The 15,756-nt window shown below is 56.1% G+C and overlaps 1 protein-coding gene across 1 annotated transcript in view; it reads left to right on the plus strand.

Moving 5' to 3' along the window:
• CSPG4 (chondroitin sulfate proteoglycan 4) overlaps positions 1 to 15,756 on the plus strand; it is a 32,425-nt gene that overhangs the window by 12,725 nt on the left and 3,944 nt on the right. Inside the window, exons 2-9 of the mRNA XM_069866874.1 lie at positions 2,865 to 3,028; positions 4,129 to 7,710; positions 8,009 to 8,488; positions 8,922 to 9,098; positions 13,749 to 13,947; positions 14,146 to 14,280; positions 14,428 to 14,582; positions 15,438 to 15,621. Of these exons, the coding sequence (XP_069722975.1) occupies positions 2,865 to 3,028; positions 4,129 to 7,710; positions 8,009 to 8,488; positions 8,922 to 9,098; positions 13,749 to 13,947; positions 14,146 to 14,280; positions 14,428 to 14,582; positions 15,438 to 15,621 (5,076 nt within the window). The remainder of the gene's footprint in view (positions 1 to 2,864; positions 3,029 to 4,128; positions 7,711 to 8,008; positions 8,489 to 8,921; positions 9,099 to 13,748; positions 13,948 to 14,145; positions 14,281 to 14,427; positions 14,583 to 15,437; positions 15,622 to 15,756) is intronic.

A 15,756-nucleotide genomic window follows, 5' to 3' on the forward strand; every position in this document is an offset into this window, starting at 1 on the left:
ATTTTCTCTGTTGCCAGGGCAGGAAATTCTTTTTCCTGAGGTGTGGGCATGGAGGTCTGTCCATCCCTGAAGGGCTCGGAAGAGCATCTGCTTCAGAGGATGGAGCCCAGCTCAAAAGAAAACACAATAAGCCAAAGCAGAGCGTTCCAACTCTGCCCACGTCAGGCAAACCCTCACCATCACCTCTAACCTTTAACGATGGGCTTGTTTCAAACACTGTGTGACTGTGGCTGTTTGGTTTTGCGTTGGGCTTTCACTTGCTGTACGACCCCGCGAACAAAGCTGCCTGCCAGCCCCCGATTCCTGCCCCCTCCCAGTCAGCCCAACCAGGGCTTGGTTGCAATGAAAAGACAACAGGGGAAGCAGCTACAAGAGCATATATGGGTGTTTTCATCCAGACCTCAAAAATGCAGAGGCTACTTTCACCCCAGCACCCAACATCGATCCCCATCTCCTCCAAAAGAGAGCAGGGCATGGACCCTGGAAGAAGCCAAAGCTTCATCCTTGTCATTCCATTTCACCACAAACTGCATGCGGGACCCTGAACCCAGGAGTGGATTTGAAGACAAAAAAATGAAACGCTGAAGTACAGGAGAAAATCTCCGCACATATAAACTCAAGTGGATTCAACGTGAGCCAGCAATGTGCACTTGTGGCCCAGAATACCAACCACATCCTTGGCTGCATCCCAAGCAGTGGGACCAGCAGGGAGGGAATCTGCCTCTCTATTCCACTCTGGTGAGACCTCACCTGGAGCCTCACATTCAGTTCTGGAGTCCTCAGCACAGGAAGGATGTGGAGCTGTGGGAGCAAGTTCAGAGGAGACCACAAAGATGATCTGAGGGCTGAAGCAAGGACAGGCTGGGAGAGTTGGGGTTGTTCAGCCTGGAGAAGAGAAGGCTTCAGAGAAACCTTACAGAAGCTTCCGGTACTGAAAGGGGCTCCAGGAAAACTGGGGAGGGGCTCTTGATCAGGGAGGGCAGGGATAGGATGAGGGGTAATAGTTTTCAGCTGAAGAGGGGAGATTGAGATGAGATCTTAGGAAGAAATGTTTTCCTGTGAGGGTGGGGAGGCCCTGGCCCAGGTTGCCCAGAGCACTGGTGGCTGCCCCATCCCTGGAGGTGTTCAAGGCCAGGTTGGATGAGGCTTTGAGCAACCTGATCCAGTGGGAGGTGTCCCTGCTTATGGCAGGGGAATTGGAACTGGGTGGGCTTTGAGGTCCCATCCAACCCAAACTATTCTGTGCATCTATGATTCTGTGGCTGTGCCTACATATGGACTGAAGATGTGCATGTTCGCTCCTTTCTCTGACATTTCCTCTGTAAATATTTACAGCTTCCAGGCCTTCTAAGTGCTTATGTTTCACAGTGCAAAGGCAGAGTTACCTTGGCCGTGGGTTGCTCTGGAGCTCACCAGGCAGAGCAGCAGCACATCCCAGACACAGACATTTAACGCGTGTGCAGTGCACATGCATGCAATGAGCCAGCAAAATATATAAAATGCTCTAAAATTAAGCCTTGCCGCTCCCTGTGCTTTTAATTCTGCCCTCTCCCGCCTATGCCCTGTGACACAGTCTTTCATCTCATGACCGCATGCCATTGCGCTGAGTCCCTCCGAGGATGATGTATACCCGACGTTGAATGGGTTCCAGGAGCAGCTTCAGGCGCCCTGTTCGAGCTGAGGTTTCTGCACAGTCTCACATCCACATATGGATCACAGGAACAGGCGTTTATCCCTCCAGCACTGACGGAGCCGCTGCCTTCAGGATGAACACCCGCAATGTTTGGATGATACGGAGAGCGATGTAAAGTAGGGAGAGGAGAGGAGCCTGACCCGGAGGCATCCTCAGGGTTCCCATGCAGCATTTCTCTGTTTGGCAGCAATTGGCACTGGCCAGGGAAGTCCAGCCAAAGCACCACACAGCCACCACTTGAAGGGTTCATATTCCTCCAAAGGGGGACCCGGCAGAAGTGGCAAAGACTCATTAGGATAATGGCTCCTAAGGCTTGGGAACCTGGCCTGATGACAGGCACTACAACATCTGCCCTGGCCGTGTAATGAGGGGGAAGGGTCCTCTAAATAGTATCATAAAACCGTTTGTGTTGGAAGAGATCTCAAAGCCCGTTCAGTTCCAACCCCCTGCTATGGGCAGGGACACCTCCCACTGGGTCAGGTTGCTCAAAGCCCCATCCAACCTGGCCTTGAACACCTCCAGGGATGGGGGAGCCACGACTTTGCTGAGCAATGTGGACCAGGGCCTCCCCGCCCTCATTGTGAAGAATTTCCTCCTAATGTCTAGTCTAAATCTTCCCCTCTCCCACTTAAAGCCATTCCCCCTTGTCCTATCACTACAAGCCTTTGTAAAAAGTCCCTCTCCAGCTTTCCTGTAGCCCCCTTCAGGTACTGGAACATTGCTCTAAGGTCTCCCCAGAGCCTTCTCTTCTCTAGGCTTAACAACCCCAACTCTCTCAGCCTGTCCTCATATGGAAGGTGCTCCAGGCCTCAGATCATGTTTGTAGCCTCCTCTGGACCCATTCCAACAGTTCCTTCTTATGTTGAGGATTCCAGAACTGGACACAATATTCTAGGTGCATATATACTGCATGGGCAAGGAGAAACACAACCTCTGTCTCCACACACCCAGTGCCTAGGAAGCCCTTCACCTAGGAAAATCAGAAAACAGACTCCCCTGAGGGTCTTTGCAGGCTGCCAGGCTCCAGCACCCTGTCACAAAGCAAAGAGGGAGCCCAGGAGGGGAAAGACAGACAGACAGGCTCAGCGGACTCCAGATTCCCAGCACTCACAAAGAGGGGAGTTGTTGAGGGTGTCCTTCCCTGCCTGACCCCTCTCCTTTTTCTCCCCAGCCTCTTTCTTCGGGGACAGCTTCGTGGAGATGCCGCTGGCGGATGCCTCGCGCACGGTGCGGCTCCACCTGCAGCTGTACACCAGCCAGGGGAGCGGGCTGCTCTTCCTCGCCGCCGGCCAGCCCGACCACCTCCTGCTCCAGCTGCGAGCCGGCGTCCTGCAGGTCAGCACCCCAGCACCCTCATGCAGGCTGGGCTCGAAGGGTCAGGGCTTCATCCAGCATGAGGCTGAAGCAGCAGCCCGTGGGGCCAGACACAAGCACAACCAGCTCAGCTGCCAAGATCCCTGCACAGGGAAGTTCAGAGCCCATGAGGAGAGCGGACACGGTCTTGGGAGAATGAGTTAATGGTGTTGGGGAGCATCATCGAGACGCCCAGGCACTGGCACCCCGTGTACATCGCACGGTCAGACGCGGTGCAGAGCACCCTCATGGTGTGAGGGGTTAGTGAGGGGAAGGGGTGAGCTGAGAGGGGACAGAGAAAGGAGAGGTGTCCATCAGCGCACTCCAGCATCCCACCACGGGCCAAGCCCAGCTAGGGCGTGGGAAGGGATGGAAGAATTAAATTGTCTCTTGTGGTTACGGCGTTGGCACACACCATGAAGGAAAAGAGCAGGAAGCATCAGAAGCACACGTCCCGCCTCTCCTGCAGCCTGGGCTGGACCACCAACCACATCTAAACCAAAGCAGGCGAGCAAGTGAGCAGCTGGCCGGAGGTCTCCCTAATGCAGACCATGTGTCTCAGGTTCCATCAGCAAATCCTCTACTTAGGCAGGCTCCAGGCTGCTGCCTGTGCGACCAAACCCTGCTATTTCCCCTGCCAGTTCCCAGGCAAGGGCTGGAAAGAGCCCAGGCTGCAGGGATGGAGGGCAGTGGGCAGGATCGAGCAGAGAAAGAGGAGCCAGCAGCTAGCAGGGCTCCTCTGTGGGGGAGAGGGAAAGCCCAGCCGTGGGGCAGTGGGACTGGGAGATGGAGGACCCCAGGGAAGTGGTTCTAAGTCTGGGGCTTGCCGAGAAAGAGTGGAAAAGGAGAGAAATTCAGAGAGCTGCATAGAGAGGGCATGTCCACAGGGGCATGAGGGAGGAGTATGCACGTAGGAGGAAGAGGGCAGGATGAACAGCAGTGAACCAGGGGACCAAAACACTTGTGAGTCCCCAAGGATAGGTCCACACTTCAGCAGGTATTTCTGGCAGGTGGAGAGGTGCCTCCTGTGCTGCAGATAATACCAGGCTTGAGCTGAACACTTTCCATGTCCTTCCTTGCAGGCCAGGCTGCAGCTGGGCTCAGAGAAAGTGATGCTGCAGTCCCCAGCAGAGCTGCAGCTCAATAACCTGGCGGTACATGACGTGGAGCTGCTGGTGGAAGACGGTAGAATCACGTTGACTATCGACAGCCTCTTCAACAGCTCTGTGGATATCACAGGGCCCGTACGGGAACTGGACATCCAATACGGCCTTTATGCCGGTGGGACAGGAAGCCTTGACCTACCGTACCTCACCGAGGCCAGCTCACCCTTTAGAGGTTGTCTCCATTTAGTGACATTCAATGGCCTGGATGTCCTTTCCCCTCAGTCCTCTGATGGCAGCTCCAAGATCTTCCACCGAGTTCAGGAAGGGTGCAGCACACAGTTCTCTGCGGAGCCTGAGGACCCCTTTGGGTTCCTGGGGCCACACTCCTACATAGCGTTTCCCACATGGGATGCAAGGGAGGAAGCAACCATAGAGTTTGTGATAACAACGAGCATCATCCAGGCACCCCTCATCTACCATGCGGGGCTGGAGAATGATTTCTTCTACCTGGAGATCTCCAATGGGCGCTTGAGAGGGTTTGTCGAGAAGGGGAATGGCATCATTGTCCTACACAACAATGTCTTCATCAGCGACGAGCAGCAGCACTATGTCAAAATCCACACTGACATCCACAAGTTTGAGATCCTGATTGATTACTATGCCTCATCCACATCCAACCGGGGCATCAACAACTACCTGGACCTTCAGGGAAACCTCTTCATCGGAGGCATGGATGAAAAAGCTTTGCAAAGACTGAGGGAGCATCATCTTGCTTTCATCTCCGTGTGGACCATGACAAACAATTCATTTGTTGGTTGCTTGGAGGACCTGCGGATAAACCTACAGAGGAGGAGTCTGCAAGACGCTGTGATCACGAAGGACATCACAGCAGGCTGCGTCAAGCAGGACCACTACTGGGACTATGATGAGGCATATGAGCAGGATGAGGCACCCACCTCCCCACCTCCAGATGTGTGGTCAGGAGCACCAGGTCTGATAGCGGAACCGTGCCATCCAGACAACAGCTTCCCACCTGCCTTCGCCAACATCAGCAGGCTGCTGGACGTCAGCCCCCTCATTGTCTCTGAAGGGGGCACAGCCTATTTGGAGTGGAAACACACCCAGCCAACGGTAGACTTGAGTCTTGCAAACATCCGGCAGTCCCAAATCCTCTTTAGCGTCAACAATGACCCTAGACATGGCCAGCTGGAGCTGGACATTCCTGGGTCCAGGAGCAGAAGGAAGTTCACCTTGCTGGACATTGTGAATCGGAAAGTCAGATATGTCCACGATGGCTCCGAGGGGCCCATGGACCAGCTGATGCTGGAGGTGACAGTAACTGCCCAGCAAGGGGTCCCTGAGTGCTTGCGGCAGGGGCAGATGTACCTGCTGCCCATCATGATCAACCCCATCAATGATGCTCCACAGGTGATCTTTCCCCATGGGAACCACATGACAATCCTGAAGCACACACGGAAGCACCTGACCACGGACATCCTGCAGGTTCTTGATGATGACTCATCCTGTGATGACCTCGAATTCCAGCTGCATGGTGGCCAGCAGATGGATGAGGGTTATGTGGAGTATGATTTCCACCCTGGAGTGCCAATTGAAGAGTTCTCCTGCAGGGACCTGGAAGCAGGCAACGTAGTTTATGTGCACCGGGGCAATACAAACTCACAGCTCACCTTGCAGGTGAGCGACGGCACAGTCCCAAGCCCTATTGCCACTCTGAGGATCCTTGCCATTGACCCTGACATCTACCTGCGCAACAACACCGGCCTCTCCATCTCGCAAGGAGAAGCTGCGCGAATCAGCACAGCCAACCTATCAGTGGAGACAAACGCAGTGAAGCAACGTGTTGCCATCCTTTATGTCCTCACAGAGCCCCTAAGGTATGGTGAGGTCCAGAGGCAAGGCAGCATGGGAGGGGAATGGAAAAAAGTTGAGTCCTTCCACCAGCAAGACCTGGAGCAAGGGCGCATCCAGTATTTCAGCACAGACCCAGAGCATCAGCTGGAAGATGTTGTGGAAAATCTGAGATTTGAAGTCCAGGTGGGGCAGAAGGTCTTGCAAAACAACACCTTTCTCATAAGGATCAAAAAAGCCACCATTAAGATGAGGACCATGGTCCCCCTCCAGATGAAGAACAAGCGGCACAGAAATATTACCAGTAAGGAGCTGGAGGCGATGCTGGAAGATCCAAACTCGACCCCAGTCCCCTTCCACTATGTGATAATCCAGGCTCCCAAAAAGGGAAACCTGGAGCTGCTTGGAAACAGGTTGACCGAAGGCTTTGGATTTACCCAAGATGACCTGCAAAGTAACCACCTGAGCTACAGTGCGACCATCAGGAACTCTCAGCAAGCCGAGGACACCTTCCAGTTTCGTGTCCGTGCTGGTGAGCAGTACTCTCCTGTCTACACCTACAAAATCAGCATCGGTGGGGACCCTGATGCACCAGTCCTGACCAATGTCCTCCTGACTGTGCTGGAGGGGGGGCAAGCTGTCATTACCAAGGACCACTTGTTTGTACAAAGCATGAACAGCATGGACTACCTCTACGAAGTGATTGAGGGACCAGCACACGGGAGGCTGGCCTGGGCCGTGTCTCATGGCTGGGACTCCAGAGAGGAGATCACAGAGTTCACCAACGATGACATCCTCCACCGCCGTCTGCTGTACCAACATGATGACTCCGAGACACTGGAGGACGACATCCCCTTCGTAGCAATTAGGCAGGGTGAGGGCAGCGCCGACCATGATGTGGAGGAGGTGAGAGGTGTTTTCAGGGTCTCCATCCAACCCGTCAATGACCACCCCCCTGTCCAGGTAGTAAACAAGGTCTTCAACGTGGTGCGCAATGGGCAGCACTTGCTGACAACAGATGACATCGCCTTCACCGACAAGGACTCTGGCTTCTCCGACACGCAGCTGGTGCTAGCAAGGAAGGACATTTTGTTTGGCAGCATCGTGTCTGTTGATGACAGAAGCCACCAGGTCTATCGGTTCACTCAGGATGACTTGAGAAAGAAGAAGATCCTCTTTGTCCATTCAGGAGCTGACCGGGGCTGGATCCAGCTACAGATCTCAGATGGCCTCCACCAAACCACTGCCCTCCTGGAGGTACAGGCATCAGACCCTTACATCAAAATAGTCAACAACACTGGTCTAGTTATCCACCAAGGCAGCCGAGGTAGCATTGACTCCTCTGTTCTCAGCCTGGTGACCAACATGGACATCAGGTCAGATGAAGAAATACGGTTCCTCATAACGACTCCCCCAAGATGGGGAACCGTGCTGAGAGGGGAGCAGCCAGTCATGGCCTTTTCCCAGAGGGACCTATCAGGAGGAGAGATCTCCTACCGCCATAATGGGAGCAGGAATACCCGGGATGAATTCCAATTCACTGTAGAAGCAAACGAGGTGGTGGTGGAGGACACGCTGGCCATCAGTGTGTTTTTGGACACCCATCCCAGCCCCCTGCACATAGTCAACCACAAGGAGATCCACGTCTTCCAGGGAGAAGCAGCTGGGATCAAGGAGGAGTACTTACTGGTGAGTAACCCTTTCTCCAGTCATTCCCCAAGCCCACACCACTCCCCCGGCCACCAAACTAGGACAGACATTGCTGCAACTCCAGTTTACTCCCACTTGCCCACGGGGAAGGACTAATGTCCATGTCAGGCTTTGTTCAGGGGCAGAGGGAGGGGTTCAGGCATGGCCTTGGCCAGAAGGTGACTCTTGCAGCTCATCCCAGAGCAAAGCCTTGTGGGACAGCACAGAGTGGGCTGGGGGAAGCCCAGCCTTGTAGGCACCAGACCTTCACTCATACCTTGTCTCTCCACTCTCCCAGGTGACCCACGAAGAAATCCCTCCCCAAGACATAGTCTACCTGGTAAGGAGGCCCCCAGCTTCTGGCTTCCTGGCAATGCTTCAAGACGGCCAAGACTCAAATGAGCAGCCCAGCCTGGACCCCATCCAATCCTTCACCCAGGAGGACATCAACAACGACAGAGTTCTCTACCTCCACTCAAGGCCTGAGGAAGAACATGACCAGTTTGTCGTGGACATCACAGCTGGCAATGCAGACCCACTGGAGAAGGTGGTGGTGAGCCTGGCCGTGCTCCCCATCACTGTCCCCCTGGATATCCACAACATTACGGTGATGGGAGGTGGTTCTGCTACCCTCTCTACGGGCATCCTCAACATCCCCAACACCTACTACAGGGCTCTCGACGTGGAGTTCGAGGTGGTTGACCCCCCCCGATTTGGCACCCTCCTGAACAGCGCTCGGCCTGAGGATGGCGAGCTGCACAGCTTCACCTGGCGCGAGGTACAGTGGCCAAGAATGCTCGCTTGTCCAACACTTTGCTTTACAAGGAGGTTTGGGAAGAGCCCGGGAGTGAGTTCCAGCCCCCAGTGGCACTGAGAGGCTGGGAAGGGTTGTAAGGCTCCAGAGATACTTTCCCTTGGAGGCATTTGGGATGGTGTGTTTGGCCCGTGGACAGGTCATGCATCAACCCCCATGGTGTGTTTAAATGTCAGGGTGGGGATTCAGGCAAAGCATCCACACTGGGCTGCTTCCCATGGGGATCCCACCCCCTGTCTTTGTGCTGGATCCATCCCTGGATGTCCCAGAGCAAGTGGCAAGCACCCAGTCCCTCCCTCTTCCCAGGCTGGTACACAGAAACACCCCCCCAATCCCCCCTCCCCAGGGCTGGTGGCCCATGTCCTCCCAGGAGGGTCACCCAGCTCCTGCCCTGCAGGTGGAGAACCAGCAGATCCAGTACCGGCAGGACGGTCCCCGGGCCCAGGCTGACAGCTTCACCCTCTTGGCCAACGCCTCCGAGATGGCCCGGCAGAGCCAGCCCAGGACCCTCTTCATCACCATCCTGCCCCGCAGCTCCATGGGGCCCCGGCTGCGGGTCAACGCCGGGCTGCAGGTAAGAGCAGGATGCCACGGTGATGGGCGCCCACCGTGGGCGCGGACCATGGATGCTCGGAGCCAGGACACCCCAGGGCTGGTCAGCGCAGACTGGGGACCCACTCCCAGCCTGGTCCAAGCCTCACGTGGGCACAGCAGAGCCAGGGTGCAGATCAGAGGCAGGTGATGGCTTTAAATTGGAAGGGGGATGATTTAGATTGTTTAGCCTGGAGAAAAGGAGGCTGAGGGGAGATCTCATTGCTCTCTATAACTACCTGAAAGGAGGTTGTGGAGAGGAGGGAGCTGGGCTTTTCTCCCAAGTGACAGGGGACAGGACAAGAGGGAATGGCCTCAAGCTCCGCCAGGGGAGGTTTAGGCTGGACATTAGGAAAAAATTCTTCACAGAAAGGGTCATTGGGCACTGGAACAGGCTACCCAGGGAGGTGGTTGATTCACCTTCCCTGGAGGTGTTTAAGGGACGGGTGGACGAGGTGCTGAGGGACGTGGTTTAGTGTTTGATAGGAATGGTTGGACTCGATGATCCAGTGGGTCTCTTCCAACCTGGTTATTCTATGATTCTATGATTCTATAGATGAGATGTTAGGAAGAAATTCTTTACGATGAGGATGGAGACACTGGCACTGTTTACTCAGAGGAATGGTGGCTGTCCCATCCCTGGAGGTGTTCAAGGCCAGGTTGGATGGGGCTTGGAGCAACCTGATCCCGTGGGAGTTGTAGAGAGGAGGATGCAAAGATGATCCGAGGGCTGGAGCACCTCCCATACAGGGACAAGCTGAGAGAGTTGGGGTTGTTCAGCCTAGAGAAGAGAAGGCTTTGAGGAGACCTTATAACGACCTTCCAGTACCTGAAGGGGGCTACAAGAAAGCTGGAAAGGGACTTTTTACAAAGGCTTGTGGTGACAGGACTATGGGGAATGGCTGTAAGTGGGAGAGGGGAAGATTTAGACTAGACACGAGGAGGAAATTCTTTGCAACGAGGCTGCCCAGAGCAGTGGTGGCTGCCCCATCCCTGGAGGGGATCAAGGCCAGGCTGGACGGAGCTTGGAGCCCCTGATGCAGTGGGAGGTGTCCCTGCCCATGGCAGGAGGTGGGACTGGATGGGCTGTGAGGTCCCTCCCCACCCAAGCCACTCCACGATTCCCCGGGCTCCGAGCCCGGGGGGGGTGGTTTCTCGGTGGGGTGAGGCTTGGCAGGAGGTGGAGCCCGGTCTGTTCCCTCCCTCCCGTCCCGGTGCCGCTGCTGGAAGCGGCCGCGAGGTGGGAGCATCGCCCCGCACAGCAGCGCTGCGGCTGCCACGGCAGCAGCTCCTCCGCCCCGAGCAGCCCCAGCGCCCTGCCCAGCCCCGGGAATGACCCCGCGGAGCATCTCGAGGTTCGTCAGCACATCTTGGAAACACCTAATGATTCGGAGAATCACAGAACGGTTCGGGTAGAAAGAGACCTCAAAGCCCATCCAGTTCCACCCCTGCCAAGGGCAGGGACACCTCCCACTGCATCAGGGGCTCCAAGCCCCATCCAGCCTGGCCTTGAACCCCTCCAGGGATGAGGCATCCGTGACTATCTGGGCCACACCAGAAGCCGGTGCCTCCCCACCCTGGCAGAAAACATTTCTTCCTAAAATCTTATCTCAATCACCCTTCTCTCAGCTGAAAACCGTTCCCTCTCACCCTGTCCCTGCACTCCCTGATCAGGAGCCTCTCCCCATTGAGGCAGCCTTCACACCTCTCCTTACCTCCACCTCAATGAAGTCAGAAGCAAGTTATGCCTCCCCTACTGCTGGAAGTCCCATCTGCTGTTTTGGATGCTTCCCTGCCCCGTTCAGGATCATTAATGTGAAACTTAAGCAAAAATTCAGTAGAAAACATGTAGGATCATCAGTCCAGCAGGATCATTCTCCCCCATCCACCAGGCTATCCTCACCCATCCCAGGATTTCCCAGGTTGGCAGCATGGAAAACAACTCCTTCTATCAGGACCAAAATGCCAGGATGGCTTTGGGAAGGTGTCTGGGAGCCTGGGCTCTGGAGGAGATGCCTGAAAAGAAAAGGATGGGCTGCCCTGCCCAGGGCCAGGCACCCCCCAGGCATCTCCAGAGGCAGGGAGAGGGGCCAGGGCCGCAAAGTTTGGGGGCGCCCCCATCCACAACCAGCCCTGCCACAGGTACCCACAGCCCAGGAAGCTCAGCCCCCTCCCAGCAAATCCCTTTTCTAGTGCAGTAAGTGGTGCCCCCACATCTGCCCCAGCTGTGCCAAAATCCTGCACTGCCCACAGAGAAAGGTTAACCCCTTTGCTGCTGGGCAGCTCCTCATTCCCACTCCAGAGGCACAGCAGGAGCCCCTCTCTGCTCGCTGTGACTGAGCGCATCCCAAAACGGCTGCTCGGTGCAGGATGAGCCCAAGGCAGGGGACGCAGCTCTGTCCCCAGTGCCACGCGTCCTGCCCAGACACACAGAGCCAGCCCTGGGCAAGGGGAGGAGGCTCCCTCCCTGCCTTATTTTTAGCCAATCCATTAGCCCAATGACTGCAAAGCACTTGGAGAAGTGCATCCATCCCTCCCAGCCACCATGCTAAAAAAAGGGGGTGAGAAGAAAGAAAGAAGCTCCCAAAATAGACTCTGAGGCAGAGGTCCATCTGCCTTTCCATTGGGATCCCCCGTTGGCCCTGGGAACAGCAACCCCACGCGCCCAGCTGTCCACAGGAGGGGCTCTGGAGCTGGGAAAGGCTCCCTGCTCCCAGCAGGATCAGTGCTTTAGCAACCCAAGGCTCAGGAGCGGCCCTGCCCTGCTGTGTTTGTGCTCTGACGAGAGAGATGACTTCAGCGTTTAAAGGTCAAGACGGGTCCAGGAGAGAGATTGCACAAAGCCTTTCCCTGCTGCCTGTGCCTGCCGGCGATGGGGTGCAAAGTCCACGAAGGGCTGAGGAGACAGCAGGCAGGGTTCTGAGTCTGAAGCAGAGCCCCTTGGAAAGGACCAGGCGGATCTGCCCCAAACAGCTTTTTGGGTTGCATCAGGAGAAAGAATGGCTGGATGCCACCAAGAGAGGCTTCCACTGCTGCACCAAAACACGCAGCCACGCTCCCAGAGCTATTTTGCTGCCTCCCTGCTCACTCTCCAGGAGGGCAGAGGCGACACGGAGGCTGAGCAAACATAATAAGCCAAGTAAGTGAGAGCAGGGACCAGGCAGAAGGCTTTAATAATTCAGAGAGGACAGGGAGTGCGGCAAAACGGGTCAGCTCTGGCAGCACAGGCTCCTGGTGACAAGCAAAGCCACTCCAGCTGCAGCATGTGCCCATCCCCAGTGGGCAGCCACCCCCTCCCTGCCGCCTACAAACACTTTTCCAGGCTTTGACCACAGGGAGTTTTCCTTGGCATCAAGCTCTGGGTGTGACTGCAATTCCAGCAGGTGCTGAAGTGACCTGGCTGTGGGTGACCAGCCCAAACCCCTCGGTGCACACACAGCAGCGCAGCTCCCTCTGCCACAGCTTCAGCTCCCGCGTGGCTGGCAGCGCTTCCCCCATCCCATCTCTCCACAGCTACGTTTTCAAGCCTGCCTCCCAGCATCCCACAGGGACTGCCGAGGGATTTCATTTCCCTGCCAGCACCCACACCCACTCAAGAAATGTTTTGGGTTAGGCCAGCTGAAAAGAGCAGAAAAGAAGCTCATTGAACCCAGCAGGGCCAGCAAAGCAGCTCCTCCAGCCCCCAGGTGTTGTCTTGTGGGTTTGTGGGATGTAGGTCAGGCTTGCAATGCCGTGGGATGGAGAGCATCCTCCCTTTCCACCCTGCAGGAAGGCTCAGGCCACGTGCCCCGTGATTTTGGGGCATCCTGAGGGTGAAAGGAGGTTCTGAGGAGCGTGGGCAGAACTTGCCTGGCAGTGCAGGATTCATCCCCATGTTCTACCAAGACTGAGATCTAGCACAGGATTAGGAGCAGGGAAAATTGTTGCCTCCAGCTGGAGAGGGGAGATGCCAGGGCTTCAGGCTGGCAGCATCCCTGGGGATGGGTGGGCACTGCTGGATGGGGAAGAAGCCACCCTGGGAAGCTGTGGGGTGGCCCTGAGCTCAGCCGCATACTTGTCATTCCTGGAGGGTTTGTTGGGGCGGCTGGTGGCCTCCCTGCAGCCTTGTGAGGGGGTGGTGGGATGAGTGCTTTGCTAAGAGAAACACCCAGCCAGGAGAGACAGGGCTGCTGTCATCACGTACACGGCAGCACAGGGAACGAGTTCGGGGCTTGAAGATCTCACAAAAAGCTTTTCCTCTGCAGACCAGTGGGGAGAGATGTGTCAAAGTCCCATTCCATTCCCAAAGGCTGCACCACCACTGTGCCTTCTTCCATTTCCAGCTGGGAGAAATCGAGGCACGGAGGGGTGAGCCCTCACCTCTGCCCTCTTGCAAAAGCCTTGGAGATGGACGGGCCTCGCACGTGCTGGGAAGCACGGCAGCGGTGCAGGTGCAGGGTGACGCAGGGCTGGGAAGAGGCCAGAGGATGGGGCATCACCCAGCACAAGGACAAGGCACCCTTGTTGGGCTGGGACGTGCTGAGGCACCCAGCAAAGGGCTCTGAGGAGGGACTGGGTGCAGAGCAGGCTGAGGAAGAAGGCAGAGGTGCTCGGGGTATACCGGGGGGAATTACAGCCTCTCTCTGTCCCCCAGCTGCAGGAAGGTGCCACAGCTGTCATCAGCCCCCACATCCTGAGCGCTGAGGACAAGGACTCCCCGGCGGAGGAGGTGACCTACTCCATCCAGCCCCCGGCCAACGGGAAGGTTGTGCTGAGGTCAGCGCCCAGCGCTGAGGTCCGGCGGTTCACCCAAGCCCAGATAAACAACGGCCTCATCCTCTTCGTGCACCAAGGTAGGGCAGGGCTGAGGTGCCCCAGTCCCCTGGTGTCAACCCCAGCCTGAGGGTGGAGACACCACAGGAGGGGAACACTGTGCCACCAAGACTCACGCTAACTCCATCGCACAGCACCCTGGTCCGAACCATGCCAGGTTAATGGGGGGCTGCAGTCCCCCTGCACTCTGTGCATGCCCAGCTCTCTGTTTTCTGTAGGACCACTGGATGGTGGCTTCGCCTTCGACCTGTGGGACGGCGAGAACCTGTCTCCTGGGCACTTCTTCCACATCAGGGCCCAGAGGGAGCCGCGCATCAGCCTGGCCAAGAAGCAGAGCCTCACCATCTGCCCAGGTGGGAATAAGCACGTTCCTCATCATCCCAGTTCGATGGCAAGTAGGGCCCTTGGGCTTTTTCACCACCCCCTGCCTGAGGCTGGGTGCTGTCAAGAGATGCAGAGGCTGCAGGTGGGTTGAAGTCCATACTTAATGTGTTCTCCAGGTGCCCTGCAACCCATCACCAGCCAGAACCTGCAGGCAGTGAGCAACAGCCCGGTCGGCTCCTCTGCCCTGTACTACAGCATCGAGCAAGCCCCACGCCTGGGCAGACTGAGCACCTCCCGGGGGGAGGAAATCAGGAACTTCACCCAAGCTCAGGTGAGCTTCTACCTCCCCAGCACCCCCGGACCCTGGGGCACAGCCCTCCCTCAGCCCCGTGGTCCCAGCCCAAGGCCATCATCACCACAGGAGGAGGAACTTCATCCTTGGCAGGAGGCAGAGCAAGGCAGAGCCACACTGTGATTTTCCCAGCCCTGCCAACAGCTGCTAAGAGGGATTACGAGCTGCCGCTCCAGCACCAGCTTTACCACAGCCACCAGCCTTGGATTTACTGCTAGGAGAGGCTCAGGGAGTCATAATCCCCTTTTCTTAGGCTACCTCCCTGCTGCAGACCCAGACACCCTGGCTGCTGCCCACGGCAAGCATGATGCCTTCACCCCTGCTCTGAGCAGAGCCTTGCTACCACATTTCTCCCACAGGGACACAGGTTTGCAGAGCAGGGCAAAGGGCCTGTTTCGAACTATCACTTAGAAGCATTCACGTTTGCCCACCCTGGAAGCTCCCCTGGGCTGTGCTCAACCTTGGAGGATGCTGAGCAAGTTCAGCCCTTCCTTTGAGCCTCACATTCCCCAGTTGCTGGACAGAAACAAAGAATCATTGTATCATTTAGGCTGGAAAAGACCTCTAAGCTCATCCAGTCCAGCCATAGGACCAACCCCACCATGCCTAGTAAACCTTGTCACAAAGTGCCATATGTACACATTTTTTGAACCCCTCCAGGGATGGAGACTCCACCACTGCCCTGGGCAGCCTCTGCCAGGGCTTCACCACTCTTTCAGTAAAGAGGTTTTCCTAATATCCAACCTAAACCTCCTATGTCCCACATGGTATCACCTACCCCCAGGTATTTGTTTTGCCATTTAGCAGATCTTATTGACTTTTTTATTATTTTAGGTGGACAGCGAGTTGATTTTCTACCAGCACGAGATGCCAGAAAAGCCCTTCTGGCTCGCTCAAGATGCCATCCAGTTCCGCGTGGTCTCTCCCACAACCATCTCAGATTCCTTCATCCTCCTCGTGCTGATCTCCTTTGAGACCAGGTGTCCGCAGCGCTTGACTCAGCTATGGAGAAATGCAGGTAAAAGAGGAAGGGAGAAGCAAGGGACAAACAAGCCCTCCAGCCTTCTGGAGGGCTCATTTCTCTGAAGAAGACACCACTGTGCAATTTCTCATTGCCACCCAACGTCTAAAATTGCATCCATCCTTTTGCTGG

The sequence above is a fragment of the Phaenicophaeus curvirostris genome, chromosome 12 (assembly GCF_032191515.1).
Source record: "Phaenicophaeus curvirostris isolate KB17595 chromosome 12, BPBGC_Pcur_1.0, whole genome shotgun sequence".
Classification (NCBI taxonomy): domain Eukaryota; kingdom Metazoa; phylum Chordata; class Aves; order Cuculiformes; family Cuculidae; genus Phaenicophaeus; species Phaenicophaeus curvirostris.